The 25804-nt window shown below is 43.7% G+C and overlaps 1 protein-coding gene across 3 annotated transcripts in view; it reads left to right on the forward strand.

The window, feature by feature from the left end:
• The window catches only part of INTS2 (integrator complex subunit 2), a 305765-nt gene that overhangs the window by 93664 nt on the left and 186297 nt on the right, over positions 1-25804 (forward strand). For all 3 annotated transcript variants that reach the window (XM_085649420.1, XM_085649422.1, XM_085649421.1), the window contains exons 10-15: positions 12286-12357; positions 12433-12547; positions 19012-19080; positions 20756-20890; positions 21071-21247; positions 21425-21533. In XM_085649420.1, coding sequence (XP_085505546.1) covers positions 12286-12357; positions 12433-12547; positions 19012-19080; positions 20756-20890; positions 21071-21247; positions 21425-21533 — 677 coding nt within the window. The remainder of the gene's footprint in view (positions 1-12285; positions 12358-12432; positions 12548-19011; positions 19081-20755; positions 20891-21070; positions 21248-21424; positions 21534-25804) is intronic.

The raw sequence follows: 25804 nt of genomic DNA on the forward strand, positions 1-25804 counted from the left end.
TGTACTAAGCAACTGGCCCCCACCGGTTCTGATCTGATCCCCTCTCTGGCGGGAAGATCGGTGGGAAAAGCTAAGTGATGAAAGGGGGTGTGCCAGCCTCTGCCAACCCCACCCCTCAAGTGGGGGAGGCGAGGTGAAGCATATCCCCGGGCTTTTGCCATCTTGAAGATGGGGAGCCCTGCCCAATCAGGATTAGGCTACTGCCCCCCTCCCACAGGAGAGTGGCAGGATAGGGGGTGTACCCACCCCACGGCAGGGACCCATTGGTCCCTGCCCTTTGCCTACCTGTAACGCCCCTAAACCTAGTATTTAGGGGCACCCTGAACCTTCCTTCCTTGGATCCAGAAACCGAAACAAGAAAGAAGATCAAGAAACAAGAAGACCTGCCATGCAGCTGCTAACAAGAGGAAGACACCAACTGATTTGGCCCCAGCCCTACCGGCCTGTCGACCGTCGAACCTGCTCCTGCTAAACCCCGGCGTCTCCAGTGGTCAGCAACCTCAAAAACCCAGGAGGACCTGACTGCCTTGTGACTCTGACTAACTGGGACTCCCACGAGCAGTGGTACTGCTCAAAGCAAGTAACTGACCCCTGGCACCAGCCAGGAACCGCGAACCCTGCACACTCTGCACCCACCAAGCCTCGCCTGTGTTGGAGTGAACAAAGACACCGAGGACGCCCCCCCCCGGCGACTGGGACCCCAAATCCAGCACCCAAGGACCCACCTGGGCGCTCCTGACGACGCCTGCAGCCTCAGAACCAGGGACCCCTCCACCCGCGACCAGCAGAGGGTAAGATTTCCCGACGCCAAAAGGCACCTCTGCACCCGGCGCCCTGAGGCCCCCTGTGCCCAACTCCTGGGTACCTACCTATCCTCCAACTATCCAACTTACCTCTCGAAGTGGTGGTCGCACCTGAAGAATCTCCGTCCCCGAGCTTGCAGCCTTTGTTCGTTCTTGAGCTTCTCCACTGAAATCCATTGAGCGCCTGACGGCTCAAAAGCACCCTGCACCCAGCCGCCCGAGGGCACCTGGCAGGGCAACCTCTACTCTAATCTACTTCCCCACTTGCCCTGAGCAAGTGACCAGGAGCCCAGCTCCCACAGCCGCGTGGCCTGCTAGCCAGCAGCCACCAACCAAGGGCCCCCTGCCTCCCATAGGATAACATTGGGCCTAACTCACTCTGCACCCGGCTGCCCCTGTGCTGCTGAGGGTGTAACAACTGTACTTACCTGACCCTGGGAGACCCCTGGGAGACCCCTGAGTCTATGCCCAGAACCTTAACTCTGCCAGTCGAGTACTTGCCCAAAAGCCGATAACTCACTTTTCTTCCATAGGATAACATTGACTGGTTTTACTTGGAAATTCTTCTAAGTGTCGAGTTTTGAAACAATAAAATATTAATCTAAAATAAGCCGAACTACAAAAACGAAAATACTCCCCTGTTATCAAGAGAGATCCCAGTGCTGGACCTTGGTGCCCAGCACTGACCCTGAAAAGTAATTACAACCATACTTACCGCTAACTCAATCTTCTTCCATAGGAAACCATTGACTGTTTTTCTGTGAAATTTCTTCTAAGTGTCGATTTTTGCAAACTACAAATATTCTTTAAAAATCGCACCAACTGTGAAAACGTAATTACTTGCCTATTTTAGATAGATGTCCCACTGCTGAACCTAGGAGCCCAGCACTGGATTACAAAAGTAACGAGAACATACTTTACCTGTAACTTGAATTTTCTTCCATAGGAAACCATTGACTGTTTTTCTGTGAAATTTCTTGTCTATTTTCCAAACTTACAAATATTCGTTAAAAATCGCGTATATAACCTAAACACATTCTCTCAACTGCTTACAGGTGGTACACTAGTGCTGCATCCAGGATCCAACACTGAGCTAGAAAAAATAACCATAACCCTACTTACTTGCTAAGTGAATTTCCTCCCATTGGATAACATTGGTGATTTTTGCAGGAAAAGTTTCTAATTGTCAACTTTTAAAATACAATAATATTCCTTAAAAATCACTACTGTAATGAAAACGCTTTTACTCAACTGTTTACAGGAACTGTCCCAGGACTGAATCTAGGATCCAGTCTTGTGGTAAGAAAAGTAATCCAAAACGTAATCTATTGCATTTTACTAGAAATACCCATTGAGCTCAATGTATAATTGTGTTTGAAATTGTGTTGCCTATTGCAACAACTGTATCTATTGCATCCAAAGTTTATTGCCTATTGAAAAGTATTTATCTAAAGCCTCTCAATCTGAGAAAGTATATTTTAATACCTATTGTTGTTTCTAAACTAAAACAACTACATATTGTTATACAAAAACTATTTGCCTAGAGTTCAGTTCTTGAGTGTGTGAGACCAGTTGCTGACTGAGTGTGTACAACAAATGCTTTTCACTGTCCTCTGATACTGCCTTACTGCTCGGCCAAGCTACCACTGTAGAGAGTAAGGTTATATCTAACTTTAGCCTCTGCCAAACATCTGTGGACTGTGGACTCTGTGCACACAGTACCTATTTGGGAACAGTATATATAGAGCCACTTTCCTAGAGTTTCAGCTCCCAATGGAATGCCCCATTCTTCGCCTTGGGCACTGCTAGCTGAAGGAAGTGGCCCGATTAGGGTCACCCAGGTCACTCATGACCACCTTACAGCCTTCCATACCAAATGAAGAGTCGGTCAGACAGTACAGAATACAAATCAATATCTGTATATTCAGGTACACTCAGAGTGGAGCCCAGTCTGCCCAGTTGCTTAGGAGTGCTGCAGAGGGACTGACATCAGCAAGCATAAAGACACAATATGTACATTTCAGAACTAATGATGGCACTCCCACTGTGGAATTTTCCAAGCAGATGCCTCAAAAAAGTGACGTACAGAAAATAAGTTTTGATTCTGAGGCCGGGCACACACTATCTCCTACCCAAGGTCGCTCCGCCCGTGACCGCCACCAGACAAGTGGGAGAAGGCCTCTATCTAGAGGGAAGGGCATGCGCTAATAAGAACAGTGCATTCATTAGTGAAGCAAAACTTAGCTTTGGAGAAACACTATTCGACAGAAGCCTTTTCTCGGAAATAGCGAAATATACATTTTGATTATAACTCAAAATGGCGCCTGCATAGAAAATGGTGCCGCAAATGCTAACAAACCTAGAACAATGTGCAAACATGAATTTTCTATTCTAACATAGCCATAGCAAGTGGCGCTATGGCCAAACAGAATAGTAGGGATAGTGGACATCCTTGGTGGGTGCCTTGGCCTATCAACTTCGGTTGGAGATACAAGAAGCTGTTTTTACTCTAGCCAGCGGTGTAATGTAAATAAATATAATTAATCAAAAGATTTTACCTCCTAGCCCATAACGAGGTAGTACATCAAATAGAAAACCCCATTCTAGCAAATCAAAGACTTTCTCAAGATTTAGGACCAAGCATCCAGAGTGAGGCCAATGATGTGAGAAGTATTTTGAAACCCGGAAGAATCGCCACAGATTCCATGAAGTCCACACACCCTTTTTGGTCGGTGTTGACCAGCAGTGGTACCAAGGGTTCCAGGTGGTCAGCAAGAATCGTGGCTAACATTTTGTAATCCGTATTGTAATGATTGAAAGAAATATACAGCACTCCCTTAACTTGATCAGAACAGTTACAATTAAATTATAACACAATCCAAGTCGCTTATTTGATACCAAGCCAATAATCTCACATATGTTGGTAAACAATAATACGTTTACAGATTCTTCAATACTACTCAAAAGGCAGACTCCACATTTCTGGCTTGTCTTCATGAATGTATTTCTTTTTATTTTTATTTTTTGATAGTACATCCAAAACAAAACTGCCTGCCAACACGTGTTTCGTCTCCCCTTAGACTTTGTCAAGGCAAAAGAACGAATTGTTATCTGACCAAACAATATCCTCTCGGGCAATTGTGAAAATTTGCTCACTTTGAGCCAGAGTATTCCTCACGAATCTTAAAAAATATATTTGAAGAATCAAATTTAAGCTCCAACCCACAAATCGGGCAACCTTGATAAGTATCATTCGAAAATGTAATCAACAGCGTCCGCGTTCTGTTACGTGCTCATTATTCTGTGTATCCGAGAGGATATTGTTTGGTCAGATAACAATTCGTTCTTTTGCCTTGGCAAAGTCTAAGGGGAGACGAAACACGTGTTGGCAGGCAGTTTTGTTTGGATGTACCATCAAAAAATAAAAATAAATACATTCATGAAGGCAAGCTAGAAATGTGGAGTCTGCTTTTTGAGTAGTATTGAAGAATCTGTAAACGTATTTTTGTTTACCAACATATGTGAGATTATTGGCTTGGTATCAAATAAGCGACTTGGATTGTGTTATAATTTAATTGTAACTGTTCTGATTAAGTTAAGGGAGTGCTGTATATTTCTTTCAATCATTACCATTTTTGCTTATCTAACCCTTGGGTTGTGGCGTTTGGCACCTTTTGGTAGTAGGTGCTAGAAAGAACAGAATAGCACCCAAATACAGATACAAATATAAATACAGAAATTTACTACTATCACACTCAAAAGATTGTTAAAAAATAATCGATGATTGTGCGGTTCCGTTTTCCTGAAAGGGAAATACTACTACCTAAAAACGTTGTTAATAAAATTTTGTAATCCGTGTTGAGAAGTGCATAGGTCGGTTGGAGCCTAGTGCCGTGGGGTGCCTGTTGGGCTTGGGTAAGGAGATAAATAAGGCCTCACGTAATGATTGAGGCAGGTTATGTGCTGTGAGAGATGTTTCATAAAGAGTAAGTAGGTGGGGAGTTAGCGTAGTAGTGTATTCTTTATAATATTCAGCCGTCAGACCTTCTGGGCCAGAGGACCTGACTGTTTCTATCGCTCCAATGGCCCCGCAAATTTCTGTTGGCATTATAGGTTCATTCAATTCCTCGCGCTGTTCAGGTGTGATGGTGGGAAGGCAGAGTGCCAAGAAGAAAGCCCCCAGTCTGGTCGTCATCACAGCTCACGTATAAAGTGAGAAATATAGCCTTGTGAGTTCCCCATGTATTTCGTGTTGAGTGTGAAGGGGGTGTCTTGTAGACGTGTTTGGTGAGAAAATGGGGTGTCGAGACTGGTCTTGGCAAATCAACCATGCCTGAAGTCGCCCTGTTTGATCATATGTTGCGCAAGTGCATGAGGAATCTGCTGCGTAGTTCAGGCATTGGTGTCCCCCCAGCAGAGAAGTGTGTTCACAGCGTGCCTCGGCCGATTGTTAAGTGTGTGCATGGTCAGTAATGGAGTGTATTTCAAGGTGCAAATGTTTGCGCTCAATGCGCGTGTTGTCATCATCCAGTTGTGTACAAGTGTTCCAAATCAGCCCCAAGCAGTGTATATGCAGTTCTTATTTCAGACTGCATTTTGCTATGTTTTTAATCCTGGCACCAGGAACAAATTAATAAAGTTTCTGTTGCTCCGGGTAGCTAGTTTTAGTATCACTTCCCTCACATTACAACAAAGGTTTGTTCTGCACAGTTCCCGTCACCCAACAAGTCTTAGTGCCTTCTCTTCTAAAGGATTTACTATATCCTAAGCAGCGTAGGATAAAAACATCCCTGAGCTCCTCCCTCACAGTGAGGGGGTCGTAGCCCTTGACGGGGCTAGGGGTCCCCGTCAAGAGGAGAATCCCAGATGATGAAGCATACCACCTCGGTGGGTGATGGGATTATGCCCTAATAAAAGGACTCCTTCAGAGATAAATTGAGATCATTTTTTGTCTTTTTCTGTCAAAAGTTTTTCACTCAGACCCGTGGATATCTTTTGTTTACTAGGTAAGGTAACTCCCCATGTCTGCTGTAGGTATTATGGCTTATGTGCATATTGCCTAAATAATCTGTGTATTGAATAGTGGGAAGCAGATAGGTGGAACCAACTAAACGTTCAAGTTTAAAATGTACGTTGTGGGGTGAGGAATAGAAAGAGTATACAGGTGTGGTCGGGTTGCAAACTCACCATATGTCGGCAAGCTGTCAGTGTAAAAGCCAGTCAAGTGAGGGCCTGTGCATTAGATGTGGCCAGTGTGCGTGACACGGGAGGAAAGCAGCGATCTAGAGCTGTGTCAAGGACAGAATTGAGGTTTCCCCCTAGGAGCCACTGGATTCCACTCCAACAGGACATCCTGTTGGATAGTGTGTGTAGGAAAGAGGTCTGGTCATTGTTAGGGGCATATAGCGCCCCTAAAAGAAGGCGCTGTCTATCTAAGCATCTGTACAGTAGCACAAACCGGCTATTCGGATCTACTATAATGTCATCTGCTGAGAAGGGGAGCCCTGGTGTCACCCAGTTCAGCACCTCCCTTGCAAATGAGGAGTAGTCTGTAGTGAACACCTGTGCCTGCCTTCGCCCCTGAAGCTTGCGGGCCTCGACCAATGTCGGGTGTGTTTCCTGCAGGAACGCTATGTGCGTGGAACGGCACTTCAAGTAGGACTCTTCTGCGTAACGGCGAGAGGGCTTGTGCATGCCTCTGAAATCCCATGTGATGAAATTAGTGCGGGTCATGAGGGAAATGCAGTGAAACCCCACATGTGACAATGCCACAAGGGAGATGGTTCCTTGTTTTGCATAGTAACGCTGGTAGACGAGGGTGATTAGCGGGCTTGGGGAGCTCCGGGCAACCAGTCCCAACTGGGTTAAAAGGGAAAGTTCAAACAGATAATATCATCAGAGCGGAGAGACAACTGATATTTGCCCATACTGCCAAACTATTGAAGACATTTGGTGGCCGTACAGGCTAACTAGCACTAGTGTAAGGGGAAGTGTGATAGCCAGAAGGATGGTGCCCCAACTTGCAGGAGGCAAATGATTACTGAGCGAGCGTGTGTCTGAGTACAATGTCTGTTCATTCTCTATGCCAAGGGGGTACGCCCTGTAGGGAGCCATGTTGTTATTACCTGTAATGCAACACTGCATACAGAAGTGATACAATGGGAGAATAAAGGAAGTAGTATTAAAGCAGGTTGACTTATGTGTGCATCAAATAACAGTAATTCATATAAAGTCATCTGCAGTCTGAGGAGTGACCGCGGGTGGGACCACCGAGCCAGGAGCAGAGGGCCATGTGGTTGAGGAACCATTGTCGCTGAAGGACTTGACAGAGGTTGTGTCAGGGTCTGGACTCTGTCCACGGTCAAGTATCGTGGATGCCATCTGCAGCGCATGCCGTTCTAGGATCACCAGTTCCAGGTTTTGAGCAGAGCCAGACTGCATTGAGGGGCTATCCTTTTGTCGTCATTTGCGACGGTGACCTCTCACGGCACCACCATTGTGCTCTACCGCACAGTGTAGAGGACGTGCCTCTACGAAGCATGCAGACTCCAGCCAGTCCCATATTTCTTCTGCGAAGTTGAAAAAATGTGTGGATTCCTCTGCTGTCACACAGAGTCACACAGGGAAGAGAAGCGAGTAGCGTATGTCTGACTCTCAGAGGCGCCGCTAAACAGCAAGAAATGAGCTTCTCTGGCACTGCACCGCCATGGTGCTATCAGGAAAGGTCATATTAGATGCATTGTCTAGTCTTATATTTTGTAGTTTACGTGCTGCGTGCAAGTTTGAGTTATTGGTCCCTGTAGTTGAGTAGATGGAATAAGAAAGGCCTGAAATTGGCCCCAGACGGTGGGTGACAGGCCGGTACACGATGAGCTCGCTCGATGGTAAAAAAGGGAGAGAGCTCCGCGTCTGGTAGTAAGGTGCTGGACCAGTTCTTAGTGTAAGCCACTGTGTCCAGGCCCTCCACGTCTTCTGGTAGACGCACAACGCGTATGTTATTTAATCTAGATCTGCCCTCAGCACTCTCCACTCTACTTTCCAGTGCATGAACAGGATCTACCAAGCTCTGCAGGTGCGATGCCGAGTCTTGTGTTGTTGGTTTTAGCTCAGCTATTGTGTGCTTAACATCACAGACTCGGTCTGCCAATTTGCAGTGATCTGCATGCAGTAAGGTGAAGTCTGCTGTGAACTTATCAGTTCTACTTTCAAGTGATGAACGGTCTGTTTTAGGGTTGCTCCAGTCTTCTGCACTGCCTGAAACACAGCATCCAGTTAAGCTTCCAAGGACACCTCTGATTCCAGTGGGCCTGTTGCGGTCGGATATCTTGATGGCCGTTCCATAGCGGATAATTGTTTTTGCATTGCTGGTTGCATTCCGGAGTAGAGGTGCCCCATGACCGGTCAGTATGCCTCAGAGGGCGGTGGGAGTTCAGAGCAGTTGATAATTTTGCAGAGGTCCCTCGCCATGACCACACATGAACTGCAGATCCAGTCCGTTGTCGGTGGGAGAGCCGTCCCTGGAGACGCCGTCAGACTGGGCATGCATAGGGGTTGGCCCCAGGCAAGTCGATTAGGGCCCGCCTGCACGCATTTGAGCATGCTATGGCATGTTGCAGTATGAATGCATACGTGTGGCCTCAGGGCGGCGTGCCCTGTAGTAGCGCATGGAAGGGGTTGTTGGTGCTGGGCTCTGCTTCTTGCACCCATTGTGGCTATGGCGCAACAGCATGAGCAGCCCCGTACACTTGGGTGACAGTGCCTACAGTGTGCAGGGTTAGAGTCCTCGGCGTGTCACCAGGAGCCTGCTGTCCAGGCGCGAAATTTCCTTCAAGGGCCAGTTCTCTGACTCCCTCCCAGGCCCCAGGCTGTCACAGCACAAGCAGCCTGGTGCCATTGGTATCCCTCAGTGTCTGGCGGCAATAGGATGGGCAGATGAATATGCCTCCTATGGCATCTGGAGGTAGGTAGACCCCAGCAACGGGTGCTTCAGTGATGGTGTCTCAAGTTCTCAGTCCGGATCGTTGAGCATGGCCAGAAAAAAAAGAGTGGGGGTTGCTCCCCAACTAAGCTGCAGATCCAGCTCGGGCCGCTTCCTCAGCCCCTTCTGAGGTCTCCAGCAGCGTAGTCTGTGCTGGCCTACTGGGCAATCCACCGCCCTGGGGCTCTGCCGCAGCTCACTGTGGCACAGCGCGAGGGCCTCTTAGTGTTCCTTATATCTCAAGTGAGCTCACCTTCAGGTCCCCAGTAGTGACGCAGACTTCAGGGAGAACAGCAATTCACACGGGTGTGGGAAGCTCTAGGCCCTGTCTGGGAACGATCATGCAGCTTGGCTGCATCAGTCCCCACCGCCAATGCCCTGGTCGTATCTCAGGACAGGCTCCCCTTTATTGTAGGCCAATCGTGGGGGATGGGGCAGGCTCTCCTTGGGTGACTAGTCCCTTTCCAGTCCAACCTCAATGTTTTCTGGGCCAAGTCAGGCTGCAGATGGCCACCTCACATCTCGCGTCCCTACCGGTGGGAAGTCGCACATGAAGTCAAGAGAGGCGGGGTGTTAGCGGGCTGGGGCTGGGTGTCATGCAGTAGGGGCGGGCGCCAGTAATGTTCATTACTGCGGACCAGCAGGCCCCGCACGTTAGCAGGTGCAACCGCTCAGCCTGCCAGGGCCGCTAGCCGTTTTGCTCCACTGCACTCCTACTCATCACTGACCCAGGCAGCGGGCAGCTCAGCTGGTGGGCTGAGCTCCTATCTGGCTACACTCGCCATCTCAGGGTGCCCTGTTGCAGCGGCAGCCACAGTGTCGTTCCTGCATGACAACTGGCCTTATTCGGATCTCGGCGTGAATCCGATCTCTGGCTCTAATCTGCTCAGCAGGGACACTTGCAGATACAGGGCGACACCAAGATCACAACAGTGTACATGATGACTATAAATTTAATGTTATGTCCAGGATGAATGCTGGATAACGGGGCGGCATCGTGAAGCTTATCTAAATTACGTCCGCCATCTTGGCCCAGTTGGCCACGCCCCATACCGTCATATGATCTTGTTGTGTTATTTATAAATTTAGTAAATGGTTGTCTGCTTTCCTATTTGTTAGCACTATTAACTGGGTGTGAAAAGTGGTGAATGTGACTAGTCAGAACATGGATGTTTATGGCTGGTTGATTTGGGCTGGAAAACTTTTCAAACACCACCATTTCTCTACAAGCATGATGCAGAATTTAGTCACTCAAATCTTACTTTACAATCTCTTGTAGTGTAGCCAGTATGTTAATTCTTTACACACAAAAGGTACTTTATACAAAAGATGGAAAAATAAGTTTGTACTGCTACAGATGGCAAACATATATTGTGAGAAACCTAAAGTGTTGCTCTACATTGTTCCCTCACCCAGTATGTGCCATGCTTCACTGTTGGTCCCACTCCTTAGCCTCACCACCATTTGTACTGCAGTAGTCTTAGAAGTATGTAGCTATTCCTGGAGTCTCCGAATACTCCTGAGTGTTGGTGGCCAGGAGTCATAATAGTTCCAAGGAAACAAATTAAAACATTTGAGAGTATTCTTCGAAAAGAAGGGATTGACTGAAAGATACAGTTATCTCATTATAGACCAATGTACTTTGTTGATGCTCCCTTGCAGGTAAGGTTAAAATAAACAATGGATTGGGAGATATACAATGCTTCATGTTCAGTCGTCGTGTTTAGGCCAGAACCCTAGTCCAGTCATGGTCTACTGCATTCATCTTGACATAAGATACCTGTAACTACACTGTCAAACGACTACCTGCAAATGTAACCATGTCTAGCTAAGTCTAGTGAAGGTGTTTGAAATAAGATAAAAACATACTTTTTACAAAATCAGCTGATATTTTTAAGGTATGGATAATGTATTCTCAAGGTCCAGGAAGTGACCAGGCATAGAGGGACGTAATAGAACCATGTTGGAGGGATATCCATTTCCAGTCGAAAGAAATGCACATTCCCTTTGGTCATACTATGAAGCATAGGTGGGACATCCTGCTTCCCCAAAAGATATCCAGCCATTCATACTGTAGGTAATTTTACCTTGTAACCTATTACTGTTGGTTTCGCCCTGCTTGCAGCGGAGTTCCAATGAATGGTCTTTGCACTAAAACCACACCACCATACACACATACATTGTGAGAACGTTGGTCTAATAATTCCATAGACCAAGAATTCCATGGAACTAAGGTGCGGTGAATCTCACAGAAGGTTGAAGTTTACAATGTGTTTTTGATGCCAGATGTCAAACTGAGAGACACACCTTAATCCACACATAGGCCCAGTGATATGGACATGTACTCCTCGGCTTATCATACTTGCATGAGTTGGTAGAAGGTCACAATACCGAACCTACTTCGGTGACATCTCCGAGCTTGCAGATATAATTTAGGAGGAGCAAACGGAAAATGTTAGCGAGAATCCAGTTTCTTAAAGATGTAGTCGAACAGGGGAGAAAGGAAATACCTAAAAGGGTAATAAAAATGGGATAACCTATAATCAATCTCTGAGAGACCACCAACCAGCACCAAGATGCTGGACTATGCACTATTCAAACCATGCTCATACAATTTACATGTATTGTCTTTTGATTTATACTTTTTTCAGAAATAGAAATAGTACAATCACTTTAAGATGTAAATGCATGCATGTTTATGATGCCTAACTGACTAACGTTTTCTTGAGGAGAAGTTGAAGTAATTTTCAAGTCCAGGGAAAGCCGTCTTCACAGACGTAGAATTTGGAACTTCATATCTTTTAAGTACATGAGTTTCCGTCAAAGTGGAATAGACTGTGAACCAAATAGGATGTATGGGATATATCATATGGATATGTAAAACCTTGTAAACACCTGGTGGTAATGTGTGACTAGGAATAAAATGACAATGACACTCGATTTAAAGGCACCCATCACCACACAAAAAATCTTTTCTTAAACCTTAGAAACTTGCTTTAAGCTCTGAAGAAACGTTTTTCAACCGCAAAACGTGTTCGCTGGCTGTGTCAGTTTGGAATTGATCAACACGTATATTACAATGACTATAAGAGAGCAATACCTTTCTTATGTGAACTTTTAAACTAACAATGTACTTTTGAAAACTGTAAATTTGTGAATGTCGATTGAAATTTCTGTAGGACCTTTTGACATTTGAAAAAATGCTATTTTAATTTATATTGATAAATTGACTGTAAGAAATTTACTTTAGCTATTTCCCCAGAAAAAGTCTGTTTGTTAGGATATAGATTTCTGGTATTCATTGGGTTAAGAAATAAAACAGAGAAGAGCCTTACATGTCAGAAAAAAATCCAACTTTTCAGTAATAACTATTGTATAATACATTTGGCTACATTCTAGACAAAATGTTAGTTCTTTAAGATAATAATGTGTTCTCATTCATATTCTGTGATAAAGATCAAATATTTCTACATAGTCATTTGTATTTTTAATTGCTTTATTCAGCACACCGGAGCAGGAACAGCTGATGGTAATGTGGCTGAGTTGGATGATAAAAGAAGAAGCATATTTTGAAAGGTGAGCCAGTGTTTATATAGTAGGCTACTTTACTGCTTAGACAATGTTGGAACTCATTGTTTTCTGTTCCCACAGCACTGCTGGAGTATCTGCTTCCTTTGGTGAGATGCTGCTCCTAGTTGCTATGTATTTCCATAGCAACCAACTTAGTGCCATCATCGAATTGGTCTGCTCCACTTTGGGGATGAAGGTAATTTCTAAACTCATTCATCATAGCTGCTCTCATAATTTCACAAGCAACAAGATTGAGAACCATTTTTATTATTAAGCCAGCTAAATAAATACCATTAAGAGAGTTTGCACCCATTTGATGGTGTTAAAAGCAGTGAAGGTCTACTTGCATCGGGACATAAGGTACCCGCCAAGCCCATTCTAGACCTCCAAACTAAGGCAAACACACCTACTGCTCTTTTCTTTTTCTCTTCTCTTTTCCATGGATATAGAATACAGGCATCCAACAGTAGTTAGTCTGCATTCAATAGAGGGGTTAATTCCCTATTCTGCCCTGATGTAAGCAAAAAAGCAGTCACTGGTTTTTGGAGGGTCTCACCTGATAATGTCGTAATTAACTGAACTGTATGGACTAATTGTCTGTAATGTGCCAATGGCTATTTCCTTTTTTTGCACTTTTATTTTTCAGGTATCTTCTTTCTAATGTGTTGTAGGAAGCTGGCTCTTTATATAGTGGACCTAAAGAGGTACACTGTGTAAAGAGTCCAGGCAACCCTCAAAGTATTTACAAAGACACAAATGACCCCCCAAATGCTCTCTTTTGTGGTAGTGTGGGCGAGCAGTTAGGCATATCAGAGGGTAGTGCTAAGTATTTATTGCACCCACAAAGGCAGTAAGTGAGTCACACACTCAATAAAGAAATATGACACTAATTTATAAAAAATAACACGTTCTTTAATATGAATATAGATACTAAGATCATCGGAATCAGGTGAGTACTTTTCAAGTTATGAAGTTTTGCAGTTTTCAAAAGTTGTCACTGAATTTATTGGGTGCGGTAATGTTATTCTATGGTGGAAAAACATGTACTGTATTCAGGCACTTAACAGCGACTTGCAGGACTGTTCTCCAGGACTTAAGGTGAGTATGGAGCAAGGTCCAAGGCCACACCAACAGGTCACCTTCGGGAGGCTCTGGGGCATTCTGGTGCAGAGGTGTGTTACAGCGTCGGGTGTCCCATTCACTTCAATGGGGAACAGTCTGGTCAGAAAGAGGCTGCAAGCTTGTATTGGGAGACAAGTCTGACCGAACCAACAAGGGGGCACAGGTCTCCCGATGCTCGGGGACGTGGGGACACCCTTGGTCCTTTTCTCCTCTGTGAGAAAGTGCCATCTTTTTTGCATGGTATGCCCCCACTTTTTGCTGAATTGCTGATGTACTTTGACTGAGTGTGCCCTGGGCTCCTGCCAATCAGGTACCCAGGGCCTGTGTTCCTTCCCTAAAACTGCATTGAAGCATAAACCCAATTGATATCTCTGGCCACATGTCAGCCCCTGGTAAATGGTACCCTAGGAACCCAGGGCCCTGTGACCAGAGAAGGCCCCTAAGGGCTGCAGCACTTATTGTGCCACCCTTAGAGGCCCTGTACCCTGACACACACACACTGCCTTTGCAGGCTGAGTGTCTTGGTACAGAACAAAACAGAGAGTCGACATGGCACACTTCCCTGTGTGCCATGCCCACAAAACACACTGCCCTGGCATACCTCAGTCACCCCTCTAGCTGGGTGCCCTATGCCAGTGGTGTGGGTACAGGTGCATGAGCCCTGTACCCCTACAGTACCCAGGTCCATTCCTGGGCACTGTAAGTGCAGTGCTGCCATTAAGAGTATATGGTGCTGGGAGGTCGTCATGAGCTCCACAGCACCATGATGGCTCCACTGAAGACTGAGAAGTTTGGTATTAAACTACTCAGCACATTAAACCCACACTGATGCCAGTGTGGGATTTAATGTAAGATGCACGACAGAGGGCATCTTAGAGATGCCCCCTGAACCTAACCAATAACCAGCGTCCTGCCTGAGAGGCTGCCTAGGCTGCCACCCAGCAAACATGTTGCTGGACCCCTGGGTAGAGAGCCATCCGCTCTCATGGGTCTGCAACAATGCACGTCATGGGCGAGGGGCTAGGTCTCTTCCCCCAGGATGGGCAGGGGAACCTTCAAAGGCATGCCGCCTTTGTGAGCTTCTCCAGGCCACTTGCTGTACTCAGCAACTGGCCCCTACCGGTTCTGACCCCCACTCTGGTGGGAAGATCGGCGGGAAAACCTACGTGAGGAAAGGGGGAGTGCCAGCCTATGCCAACCCCACCCCTTAGGTGGGGGAGGCAAGGTGAAGCACAACTCCGGGCTCTCGCCATCTTGAGGATGGGGAGCACTACCCAATCAGGACTAGGCTCCTTCCCCCCTCCCACTGGAGAGTGGCAGGATAGGGGGTGTACCCACCCCATGGAAGGGACCCATTGGTCCCTGACCTTCACCTACCTGTAACGCCCCTAAATTTAGTGTTTGGGGGCACCCAGAACCGTCCTTCCTGAGATCCCGAATCCGAAACAAGAAAGACGAACAAGAAGAAAGAAGACCTGCCTTGCAGCTGCTAACAAGAGGACGACACCAACTGACTTGGCCCCAGCCCTACAGGCCTGTCGACCCTCGAACCTGCTCCTGCTAAAACCCGGCGTCTCCAGTGGTCAGCAACCTCGAAAACCACGGAGGACGTGACTGCCTTGCTCATCTACCAAGACTGGGACTTCCACGAGCAGTGGTTCTCCTCAAACAAGCAACAACCCCTGGTGCCAAGCCAGGAACCGTGAATCCAGCGCACACTGCACCCGCCGAGCCCAGCCTGTGTCTGAGTGAACAAAGACCACGAGGACGTCCCCCTGGTGTCTGTGACCAAGAATCCAGCACCCAAGGACCCTCCTCGATGCTCCTGACGACGCCTGCAGCCTCAGATCCAGGGACCCTTCCAACCGCGACCAGCAGAGGGTAAGATTTCCCGACATGAAAAGACACCCCTGCACCCGGCGCCCTGCAAACCCCTGTGCCCAGCTCCTGGGTGCCTACCTAACCTACAGCTTCCCAACTTACCTCTCGAAGTGGTGGTCGCACCTGAAGAATCTCCGTCCCCGAGCTTGCAGCCTTTGTTCATCTTGCAGCTTCTCCATTGAAATACATTGAGCGCCCGACGGCTCAAAAGCACCCTGCACCCAGCCGCCCGAGTGCCCCTGGAAGTGCAACATCTATCCTATTTTACTTCCCCACTTGCCCTGTGTGAGTGACCAGGAGCCCAGCTCCCACAGACGCGTGGCCTGCCTGCTAGCAGCCACCAACCAAAGGCCCCCTGCCCGCCATAGGCTAACATTGGGCCTACTCTCTCTGCACCCGGCTGCCCCTGTGCCGCTGAGGGTGTAACAACTGTACCTACCTGACCCTGGGAGACCCCTGAGTCTATGCCCAGAACCTTAACTCTGCCAATCGAGTACTTACCTGAAAGCCGATAACCTACATTTTCTCCATAGGGTAACATTGACTGGTTTCACTTGGAAATTCTTCTAAGTGTCGAGTTTCGAAACATTAAAATATTCACAAAAAATCAGCCGATCAACGAAAACAAAATTACTCACCTGTTCTCAGGAGAGATCCCAGTGCTGGATCTTGGTGCCCAACACTGACCCTGAAAAGTAATTACAACTGTACTTACCGACAACTTGATTTTCCTTCATAGGATAACATTGCCTGGTTTTTGCCAGAAATTCTTCTGTGTCGATTTTTGAAACATACAAATATTCCTTAAAAATCGGCTATGTAACAAAAACGATTTATTTCAACTGTTTACAGGAAATGCACCAGGGCTGAATCCAGGATCCAACCCTGAGTAAGAAAATCACATGCAAAGTAATTGAAATTGCATTTACTTAAAAATTCCCATTGAACTCAATGGTATAATTGTGTTTGAATTACAACTATAACTATTACATTTAAAAGTATATTGCTTATTGAAAGTATACAACTACAGCATTTCATTCTGAGAAAGTATTTCGATACCCACTTATGGTTCTAAAATAAAATAACTATATATTTTTTATATACAAAACCATTGGCCTAGAGTTCAGTTCTCGAGTGTGTGAGATCATTTGCTGACTGAGTGTGCACAACAAATGCTTTACACTGTCCTCTGATACTGCCTTACTGCTCGACCAAGCTACCACTTTAGTGAGTAAGGTTATATCTAACTTTAGCCTCTGCCAAACCTCTGGGGACTGTGGACTCTGTGCACACTGAACCTTACTTTGGTGCAGTATATACAGAGCCGGGTGGGTGGCCGGGTTCAGAGGTGTCCTAAGCCATAGGGTTTTCATGGCCGGAGGCACTCATGTTAAAACGGGCCTGCACAAAGAGGCTGAAGGTGGCGTCGAAGAGTCCACTGTTGGCAGACCCAAGGTGTGCTTCATCTCTGAAGGGTCTGGGGACTACACTGGCACCATTGGCCCACTTCGATATTGGGCTAGGGGGCACAGGTGCAATGGTGCTTTCTGGTGTTGGGTGTGCGGCAGTGCGGAGTCCTTGCAGTTCTTCTGGGGTGCCTGCATGATGCAGCGGAGCAGATCTGCTACTCCACAGGAGTTCCTGGGGCTGGCAGTCCTCCCAGGCTTTTGGAGGTTCAGCAGTTGCAGGACGAGTCGTCTTTGGCGCAATTGTCAGGGACAGCAGGCAGGCCTGCAGGGTTGGTGCCAAGTCAGTTGCTGCTCCTCTGTTCTTGCTTTTCTGGCTCTTCAGTGTCCTCCTTCTTTCAAGTCAGCAGAATCTGACTTCCTGGGTCCATGGGTTCCCCATAATACTAGATTAAGGGTATTTGGGGGAGTGTAGGGTAGTAGCCAATGGGCTACTTACCCATGGCATCACTACAACCCCTGTAGGACCACTTCCTGTGAGACATAGGCATAACCCTGTCTGAGAGTTCCTTATTCTGCCATCGCCAAGATGGCAGACTTCTAATTTTCATGTCCACATCAGGTAGTCCACCCTAGGGCTGGAACTTGCCTGAGGGTGTACATACCTCTCTAACTACTAATTTTCTCGCCTGTCCAGGTGCCAAATGGGCCTTGGTCAAGAGGGTTGTCATCTCCTCACCGCGGAGGGAAGCAAGATTTGCATACCAAAGATGGTTGGCTCTGTGAAGCTCCCTGTCTTGGAATGCTAATTTACGGGTCATCCTGGTGGAGAGGGTGTAAAACACCCTCTGCCAGAGCAGGCTTTGTTCCTGACCTCCTGAAAGCGTGTTTCTCACCCTGGGGGTCAGAAACTCATCTGTGGTGGCAAGCTGGTCAGGACCAGTCAGTCAACACACTAGCAGTTGGTAGGTGTTCAGGTGGCTCCTCTGAGGTGCCCTCTGGGTCCATGTATTAATAAATAAATCCATCATTGGAATCAGTGTTGATTTATTAATACAAGATGTTTGATACCAAGCATATTTGGTTTCAGTGAAGCCATCATGTAGTTAGGGAACTAGTTTTTACCAGTGTCCAGCACATGCAGGTCTAGTGACTTAAATAATCTAACTAGACCTAATTATAATGCTTTTGACCCATAAACTGGTTTCAAATTATGAGATTCTTGGCAAGTATATTAATTCACTGAGACACCATTTTCTTCTTTATCATATATGAGAGAACCTTAAAATACATGAGTTCAGCATGTTTGCCGCACAGACAAATCTTGTTTGGTTTAATAGACTAAACATTTACTCCATATATAATACAAATCTAGCCACATATAGTATACACATGACCGCTGACTTTGCCTTAGTTGATTAACCGCATTGCCATCAGTGCGGAGGCAGGAATGTTTCTTAACTCATGTTTGAAAACTGTCACTTTTAATAAATACATAACTAAAGCATAAAGTAGCAGCACACTGTCATTTGCAATCAGCAGATATTACATTAAAATGCCCACAGAATTTCTCACTGACATGAGGTTTTAAAACTATATAGTGTACAATGTCTGGAAATCAAGTTAATGCAAAAATGTGACATTTGCACATCAGCAAGTAAAGTGTTCTGATTTATTTTACTCCTATGTGAATCCTTGTTTGCATCACATTTCTGAATTACAAAAAAGTTCTTTCATAATTCCCGATATATTTTAAAATAATTGTACTATTAATTTACAAGCTGTTTAAAAACAAAGATTTAAAGGAGTCTTTATTGCTCATTAACTTTCTGAATGAAGAGAACACCTGTTCCTTCCAGTTTAAGTTAACACACCAGTACGGACGAGTAAATGCTAAAAATAGCTCGACTTGATAAAATCTCATTTGAAATTGCGAGTGGATTTTTGGAGGCCTCGTGTGCCATGGCGTCTGCATCAGGCAAAAGGTGTGGGGACTACTGCAACAAAAACCCAGTTTCCTACATGTGTTTCCTATTAGGACCATTGTGCTCTTTGTAAAAAATTTGGGATCATGCAAATCAGCAGTCTACAGACACACATTTCCATCCTTTGTTTGGAAACTCTATGTCCATTTCATCTCTGTGCGATGAATTTCTGGTTGGAGGTCTTGAGTATTATATGCCTGGTGTCCACTTCTTCAAAAGTAATGAAAACAGATGCATTGCTGTATGAATTTTATTCTGTCTTGCAGATTGTTATTAAGCCAAGTTCTCTCAGCAGAATGAAGACAATCTTCACCCAGGAGATCTTTACAGAACAGGTACACCTAATGAAGTCCCTTTTAGACATATGAAGGAGTGTGATAGAATTGTTGTATTTGACAACAGATAGGAATGTTGTCCGATTTAAATCACAGCCACAGTAACAAACTAATTCACAATAGGTGACTTCAATCTCTTGTATCCTATTTACAATTGCATTCCTGAATGGTTGTATGTTACTCAAAACATAAAAAGGATTTACTCCAGAATTTCCACAGAAATACTCATTTTCTCACAGAGCGAAGCTTTGGGATCTGGCCCTTAAGTAACAAGCCTCTATCAACACCATCCTTCCATAATCTAATAAGTTGCTTTGTACATCTACAGCATTAAATCACTGCCACACAGTGTGATTATGCGGTAAGCATGAGTTATGCTTGAAATCCTCTTTACAGACTTTCTTAGTATAATAGTAAAACAGTTTGATCTAAATTCTGCAGAGGTAGGATGCATCGTTATATTGATCTAAAAAGTGGTTGCAATTTGTAGGCAGTATTTCCTCCACCAGTTTTGAATTTTGCGAACTGACATGTACTAATAGATTGGTTCATAAAATGTACAGTTTGAGTGGGTTGCAATCCTAATCTACTGAATGAATACTAATTTGATAGGCTGAAAGTTGTGACTCACTGATTGAATGCAATCACAGCGATTGTGGCCTGCAGGTGTCTGTAGACAACCATGTCTGTATTGCATTTAAAAATGTATTTATTTTTTTACGTTTTTCTGAAAGTTGGCAGTGGTCTTCTGGTACACTGCCTGCTCCCCAACATGGGTCCCCTCTTGACTCTTTCCCTTTTATGAATAAGCTACCACCACATCTTGGTAGTCTGCAGCTTTTCAAGGATTTGCAACTGTAATTCTGGTTCCCAACCATTGATGCATCTTATAGCGATTCGGTATTTGGAAAGAATGCCCACAACACACCCCTCCCAAATACTGAATTGGTATTCAGTTGCACATCAGTTTTAGGTAAAACGTGACCAACTCCTAAAATTGGTTTCGTACATAATACAAAAATTTGTAACAGTCGCAAGCGCACAAATTTAGTGAATTGCAGGGTTTGCAAACGCTAAACCATTTTGTACATCTGGCTGTGTGTCCTTAAACTTTATCACCCCAAAATATGCTACCCATTTGTTTTTGTGAAGCCTGGGTATAACCAAATGAACTTTTTACAGTATCTGCCAAGTAAAATGGCAGCTGTATGCTTCCTCCTTGTCGACATATATCCTTGAAGACAGAAACTAATATGTGATGCATGGAATGCTTGAATTACCATCTCCACTTATAATTGCACTGCGATGCATTCCATGCTATTTTTTGGGGCTTAGTGAACCACCTCAGATGGGTACTGACCATTTGCCAAGCATCCATGCATTGGAACATAAATCAGGAATTAAAACTAAGTAGTTTTTAGATCTTTCTTTGGCGGGCTTATGCTACATTGCTGTGAATAAAATTGTAAGTTTGTGATTTAGCCTAGTAGGGTTAGGGTTGCGGTGGGGTCAGCTTTCATTGTATCTGATGAAGAAGAGCAGTCTACCCTTTGGTCACCAATGTCATTGTTCATGAAATGGTCAGATAAGATCCCGTTTGGTCCCACTAAAATCTGAATAGGAGTGTGTGTTTTTGGTACATTAGAAATTTAGGATATGAATATTTTCATTTTAGGTAGTGACAGCCCACGCAGTGAGAGTCCCAGTAACAAGTAACTTAAGCGCAACCATTACGGGCTTTCTACCTATTCACTGCATTTATCAGCTGCTAAGAAGCCGATCATTTACGAAGCACAAAGTTTCCATTAAGGTAAGAGAATCCATTTTACTAATCCTTTAAATGATTCTATTCTATTACATATAGATAGTGAATTGCGCTGAGCCAGTCACATACTGACTAAATATTTCTTGAAATCAGAAAAGCATATTCATGGGTTGTAAAATTGTGTTTTGCTGTCTGCCAAATCAAAAACATGTATTTATTTTCCAGGACTGGATATATAGACAGATGTGTGAAACCATGACCCCTCTTCATCCCCAGTTGCTGCCTCTTATAGAGGTTTACATCAATTCTGTGCTCACACCTGCGTCAAAATCAAGTCCTGAGGCTACCAATCAGCCAATCACAGAACAGGAGATTCGAAACGTGTTTCAAGAACTCTCCGGGGTAAAATGAGTTTGTCATAATTTATACATTTCCTGTGCAGGATGATATGTGCAAATGATGAGTTATAGGGCACCAGTGGACAATTTTGTTCGTTTTAGTTTGTTTGCTAAGTTACAAGTTGTTGTCTAATCTGGACCTTGATCATATTTGCTTTCCAAATGTGTTTTTTTTGTTTAGGCAGAAAATGCCCGTCTCACACCACGTTACAGTATTACGGCTCAGCTCCTGGTGCTGTACTATGTCCTGTCTTATGAAGAGGCTCTGCTAACAAACACAAAAGCGCTAGGTATGTATAAGGTTTAGGATCTTTATTTCTTTCCCCCAAACTATTGGTAGCTCATGTTAGAAAAGCTAAACCCAGCGGGCGGTACAGATTCATAAGTTATTCAAGATCTGACTATCAAAATAAAAGTAGGTCTGCATCCGTATTTTATAGCTCCAATATAGTTGATGTAAATAAATGCTGTTTTCTATTCACATTCAAGTCGAACTGCACTTCATTGAGAATTTGGTACAAAGCTGTTCCCAAGTTTTAGTTTCTATCCATGGTTGTTTTGAAGTATTGATCTCGAATCTTTCTTGTCTCATAACAATTTTGATGTTCTCACAGAAGTAGCATGATATTGGAACACTTAAATGTATGCCAAAAAACATGCAGAGACTGCACTCGGTATTCTTCCCTTTCAGGCCATCTGCCCACCTTCCACAATGCACTACACCATTCCAGTCCTAAGGTTATATTTTTATGTGATTACACTAGATCTCAAAATAAAGAGACAGCATTTTTGGTCCTTCTTTGGGGAATGTTGACTTTTTACTACTTAGATATTTGTTTTTTGCTCTCCTTAGATATTTTTTGCTCCGAGTATCCTCTTTAGTTGGAGTGCAGATCTCGCTGATTGAAAAGGCACCTGTGGTGTTTCCACAGGTCTTACTGTTTGTACAAGTTCATCAGAACTTGGAATGTTTGATGTTGAGGGTTCTTGTGGTCAGTTACTCCAAGGTAGCTGATGGATGAGGTGTTTGTTAATAAACCTCTCAATCAACCATATTAATGTATTATTAGTATTCTTTGAACATTTCACTGGCGACGAGCGAGGGATACATAGAAGAGAGTTTTAACACCTCAACATCGTGCTAAAGAGGAGGATAAGAATTGTGCGCAGAGAAGACTACTTAGTGCAATTGGAATTTTGGCAGAGTATTTGAGCAGCGAGAAGAATTCCCCAAAGAAGTAAAGGCAGAGTTGGTCTGAGAAACGGATGTCACATGTAAGCAATTACATAATTATATGTCCTACCACCTCCAGCGTCTGACTGTTCCTGACGAGAAGCCGGTATCCAGCGGATGTTTGTGCCTCTGTTTATCATCATGGATACTCGGTGAGGAGGTCAGTGGGAGGGGCTGGTGACTGTCTCTGCATTTGGTCGTAATATCACGAGGAAATGCGACTCTGTGAGCCTGTCTGTTGGGGATCTGCTGTGCGCATATAACGTTCTGTGAAGTTCGTTGGGATTGGAGGTCTTCACACTTGAGCTGCCTGTTGTGACTGATGACGCATTCGAATCCCGCATGGGGATTCGGTGATTAGCCAGCGTCATCAGTCTCCTGAGCGCATTCTGGAATTTAAATGACTCCTTTTCTACGCTGCGTGTGAGCGTACGTAAAGTTTGTATGTACGAAAGCTGTGTTGATTTAGCTTAACAGCTGAGTGACGCGCTGGAAAAGGAAATCATTAAGTGGTTCAGCTGAGAAACATTTTCACTCAAAGTTCGTGACTTTCAGAGAAGGAAATCAATTAAGGTCTCATCTGAGCAGCATTTCACTCGTTGGTTTTATTGAAACGATTTCACAGCCGATTGGTTTGACTTTTAAAATATCATTCTGTTTATCTTCGCAGCTTCAATAATCTGCTGCTGGAGTTTTCAAGCTTCTTACGTAAAACGTGTTTATTTTTATTTTTTCCCTTCTTTATTCATTGGTTTATCTTGTGTGTCATCATTTTCAGTATAATATCATCGATGACATGCACATCAAGAAGTAAAAACGTTTGGTGAACATAAAGGGTAAAGTTCATTTTAGGGAAAAAACAATATTATTTGTGAATTTGTTTTAAACAATATAACTTGATTGATCATCATCAAAGTCAGTGATACCTGTAGTGGTACATTTATTTTGGTAAGTTTTTTTAATATTATTATTCTAGTTACAATTAGAAATATAAAAATATAGAGGAAAATATGCAGAATGTTACTGCACCACCATTTTTTTGGAGTGATCCAGGTGAGCCCTCTGTTAAATGGAGTAAATGGAACAAAATATTTGCGCATTATGCAAAAGTGTGCGGTACAAATCTGAGTGCGGAAAGAAAATGTTCACTTTTGTTACATTGTTTAGGAGGTGAAGGGTAGGAAGTTTTGGAAAATTTGCCATCTTTATCTGCACAGGAACAACGAGGTCTAGACAAATATGAAATCTGTTTATTACAATTAGACAAGCATTATTTACCTCGTATCAGCACAATAATGGAGAGATATCATTTTGGGTTAAGAGAGCAAGGTAAAGAGGAATCTGTTGAGGAATATTTAACTGTTTTGAGAAAGTTAGCTTCTAGTTGTAAATTTGGAGCTGCTAATGAAGAAAGAATTCGAGATCAATTTGTTCTCAAATGTAGGGAAGACAAAATTAGAGAGGAACTTTGGCTCAAAGATGAGCCACCATTAGAAGAAGTAGTAGGAATTGCAAAAAAAGTAGAACACATGTTAAAATGTGTAAATGAGCTAAAAGGCGACAACCTGTAGTGGAGGAAGTACAAGATATAGTTTGTCAAGTTAAAAATGTGAAGATTCCTTTGAAGGAGTCGGGTAAAGATGATACATCAAATGTAGCTATTGTGTGTTTTAGATTTGGAAAATCAGGACATAAAGCGAACTCAAAGACTTGTCCTGCTTTGAGTTTTGTGTGTTATGGTTGTGGGAAGAAAGAGCATTTCATAAAATATTGTAAGTCTAAAGAAAAGAAAATGACTAATAAGGATATAAAAGAAGTCATATGTCAAGTAAAAGATAAGAAATGTAATGATCATCCTGTTGGTAAGGTAAAGATTGATGGTATAGAGTTAGACATGAAATTTGACTCTTGCTCACATATTTCCATTATTTCAAAATAAACTTTTGTCAAGTGGTTTCAAAAGAAGAACAAATTGTATAAAATGGATATAAATCCAGGTGGTTATGGAGGACATTCTATAAGTATGTTTGGATATTTTAATGCTTGCATTGAGATGGAAAAGAAAATGATTGTTGGGAAAATTTATGTTTCAAAAATTGGGGACAATTTAATTGCTGGCCACATCAACGTTTATTGGGTGTCATGTTAAATCCAAATACTTATCCTCAGGTACAGATTCAAGAAATTAGATCTGAGATTTTGTAAGTGAATTCCCTCAACATTTTAGAAAAGATTTAGGGTGCCTCAAAGGTTATAAGCATTGTATTAAATTAAAAAATAATGCTGTGCCAGTAGTGGCCAAGGTAAGAAGAATTCCTATTGCTGGACAAGGAAAAGTTGAACAGGAACTGCAGAAACTAGAAAAACAGGGCATTATTACTTCTGTAGAGGCATCAGAATGGTTGGCGCCAGTTGTCGTTGCCAACAAACCTAATGGGGACATTAGACTTTGTTGTGATTTAAGATCTCTTAACAAAGAAGTAATCGTTGACAAATTTCCTATTCCCAATATTGATGAATTATTGTCTTCTTTGGGTGATGCTAAGGTTTTTACAACTCTAGACCTTACACAAGCATACCAGGAATTGAACTTACACGAGAGTCTCAAGACCTAACGGCTTTCATCACTTCCATGGGTGCATTTAAATATAAAAGAATGCCGTTTGGTCTTGTATCTGCTGCGTCGGTTTTTCAAAGAGTGATGGCTTCAATTTTAAAAGGAATAAAATCAGTGAAATGTTATCAAGATGATTTACTTATTTTTGGAGCTAATCAAGAAGAACATGATAAAACTCTGAGATCAGCTTTAAAGAGGTTAGAGTGTGCTGGTCTCACTTTAAAATTTGAGAAATTTAAATTTTCTGTACAAGAGGTAAATTATTTGGGGCAATGTATTTCTGCCTCAGGAGTCGTTCCAAAAAAAGATTTGGTGAATACCATTCAAAATGTAGCTTCTCCTAAGAATAAAGATGAGGTAGTTTCTTTTTTAGGAATGGTTGAATATTATAGAACATTTGTACAAAATTTGGCAAGTAAATCTAGCAACATGAGAAATTTACTTGGGAAGAATAAGGAATTTATCTGGTCAGATGATTGTCAAAATGAATTTGTAGAAATAAAAAAAGATCTTGTAAATGCACCTAATTTACAAGCTTTTATCCCAACTGATGAAACTTTTGTGGTAACTGATGCTAGTTCAAAAGGTTTAGGTGCCATATTGAAACAGAATAGAGGTGGACACGAAAAATTGATCGCGTGTGCATCTAGAAGTTTAAGGGGTGCGGAAATCAATTATTCTGTGATTGCTCAGATCATAAGCCGCTAAAA

The sequence above is a fragment of the Triturus cristatus genome, chromosome 3_2 (genome assembly GCF_964204655.1).
Source record: "Triturus cristatus chromosome 3_2, aTriCri1.1, whole genome shotgun sequence".
Lineage (NCBI taxonomy): Eukaryota > Metazoa > Chordata > Amphibia > Caudata > Salamandridae > Triturus > Triturus cristatus.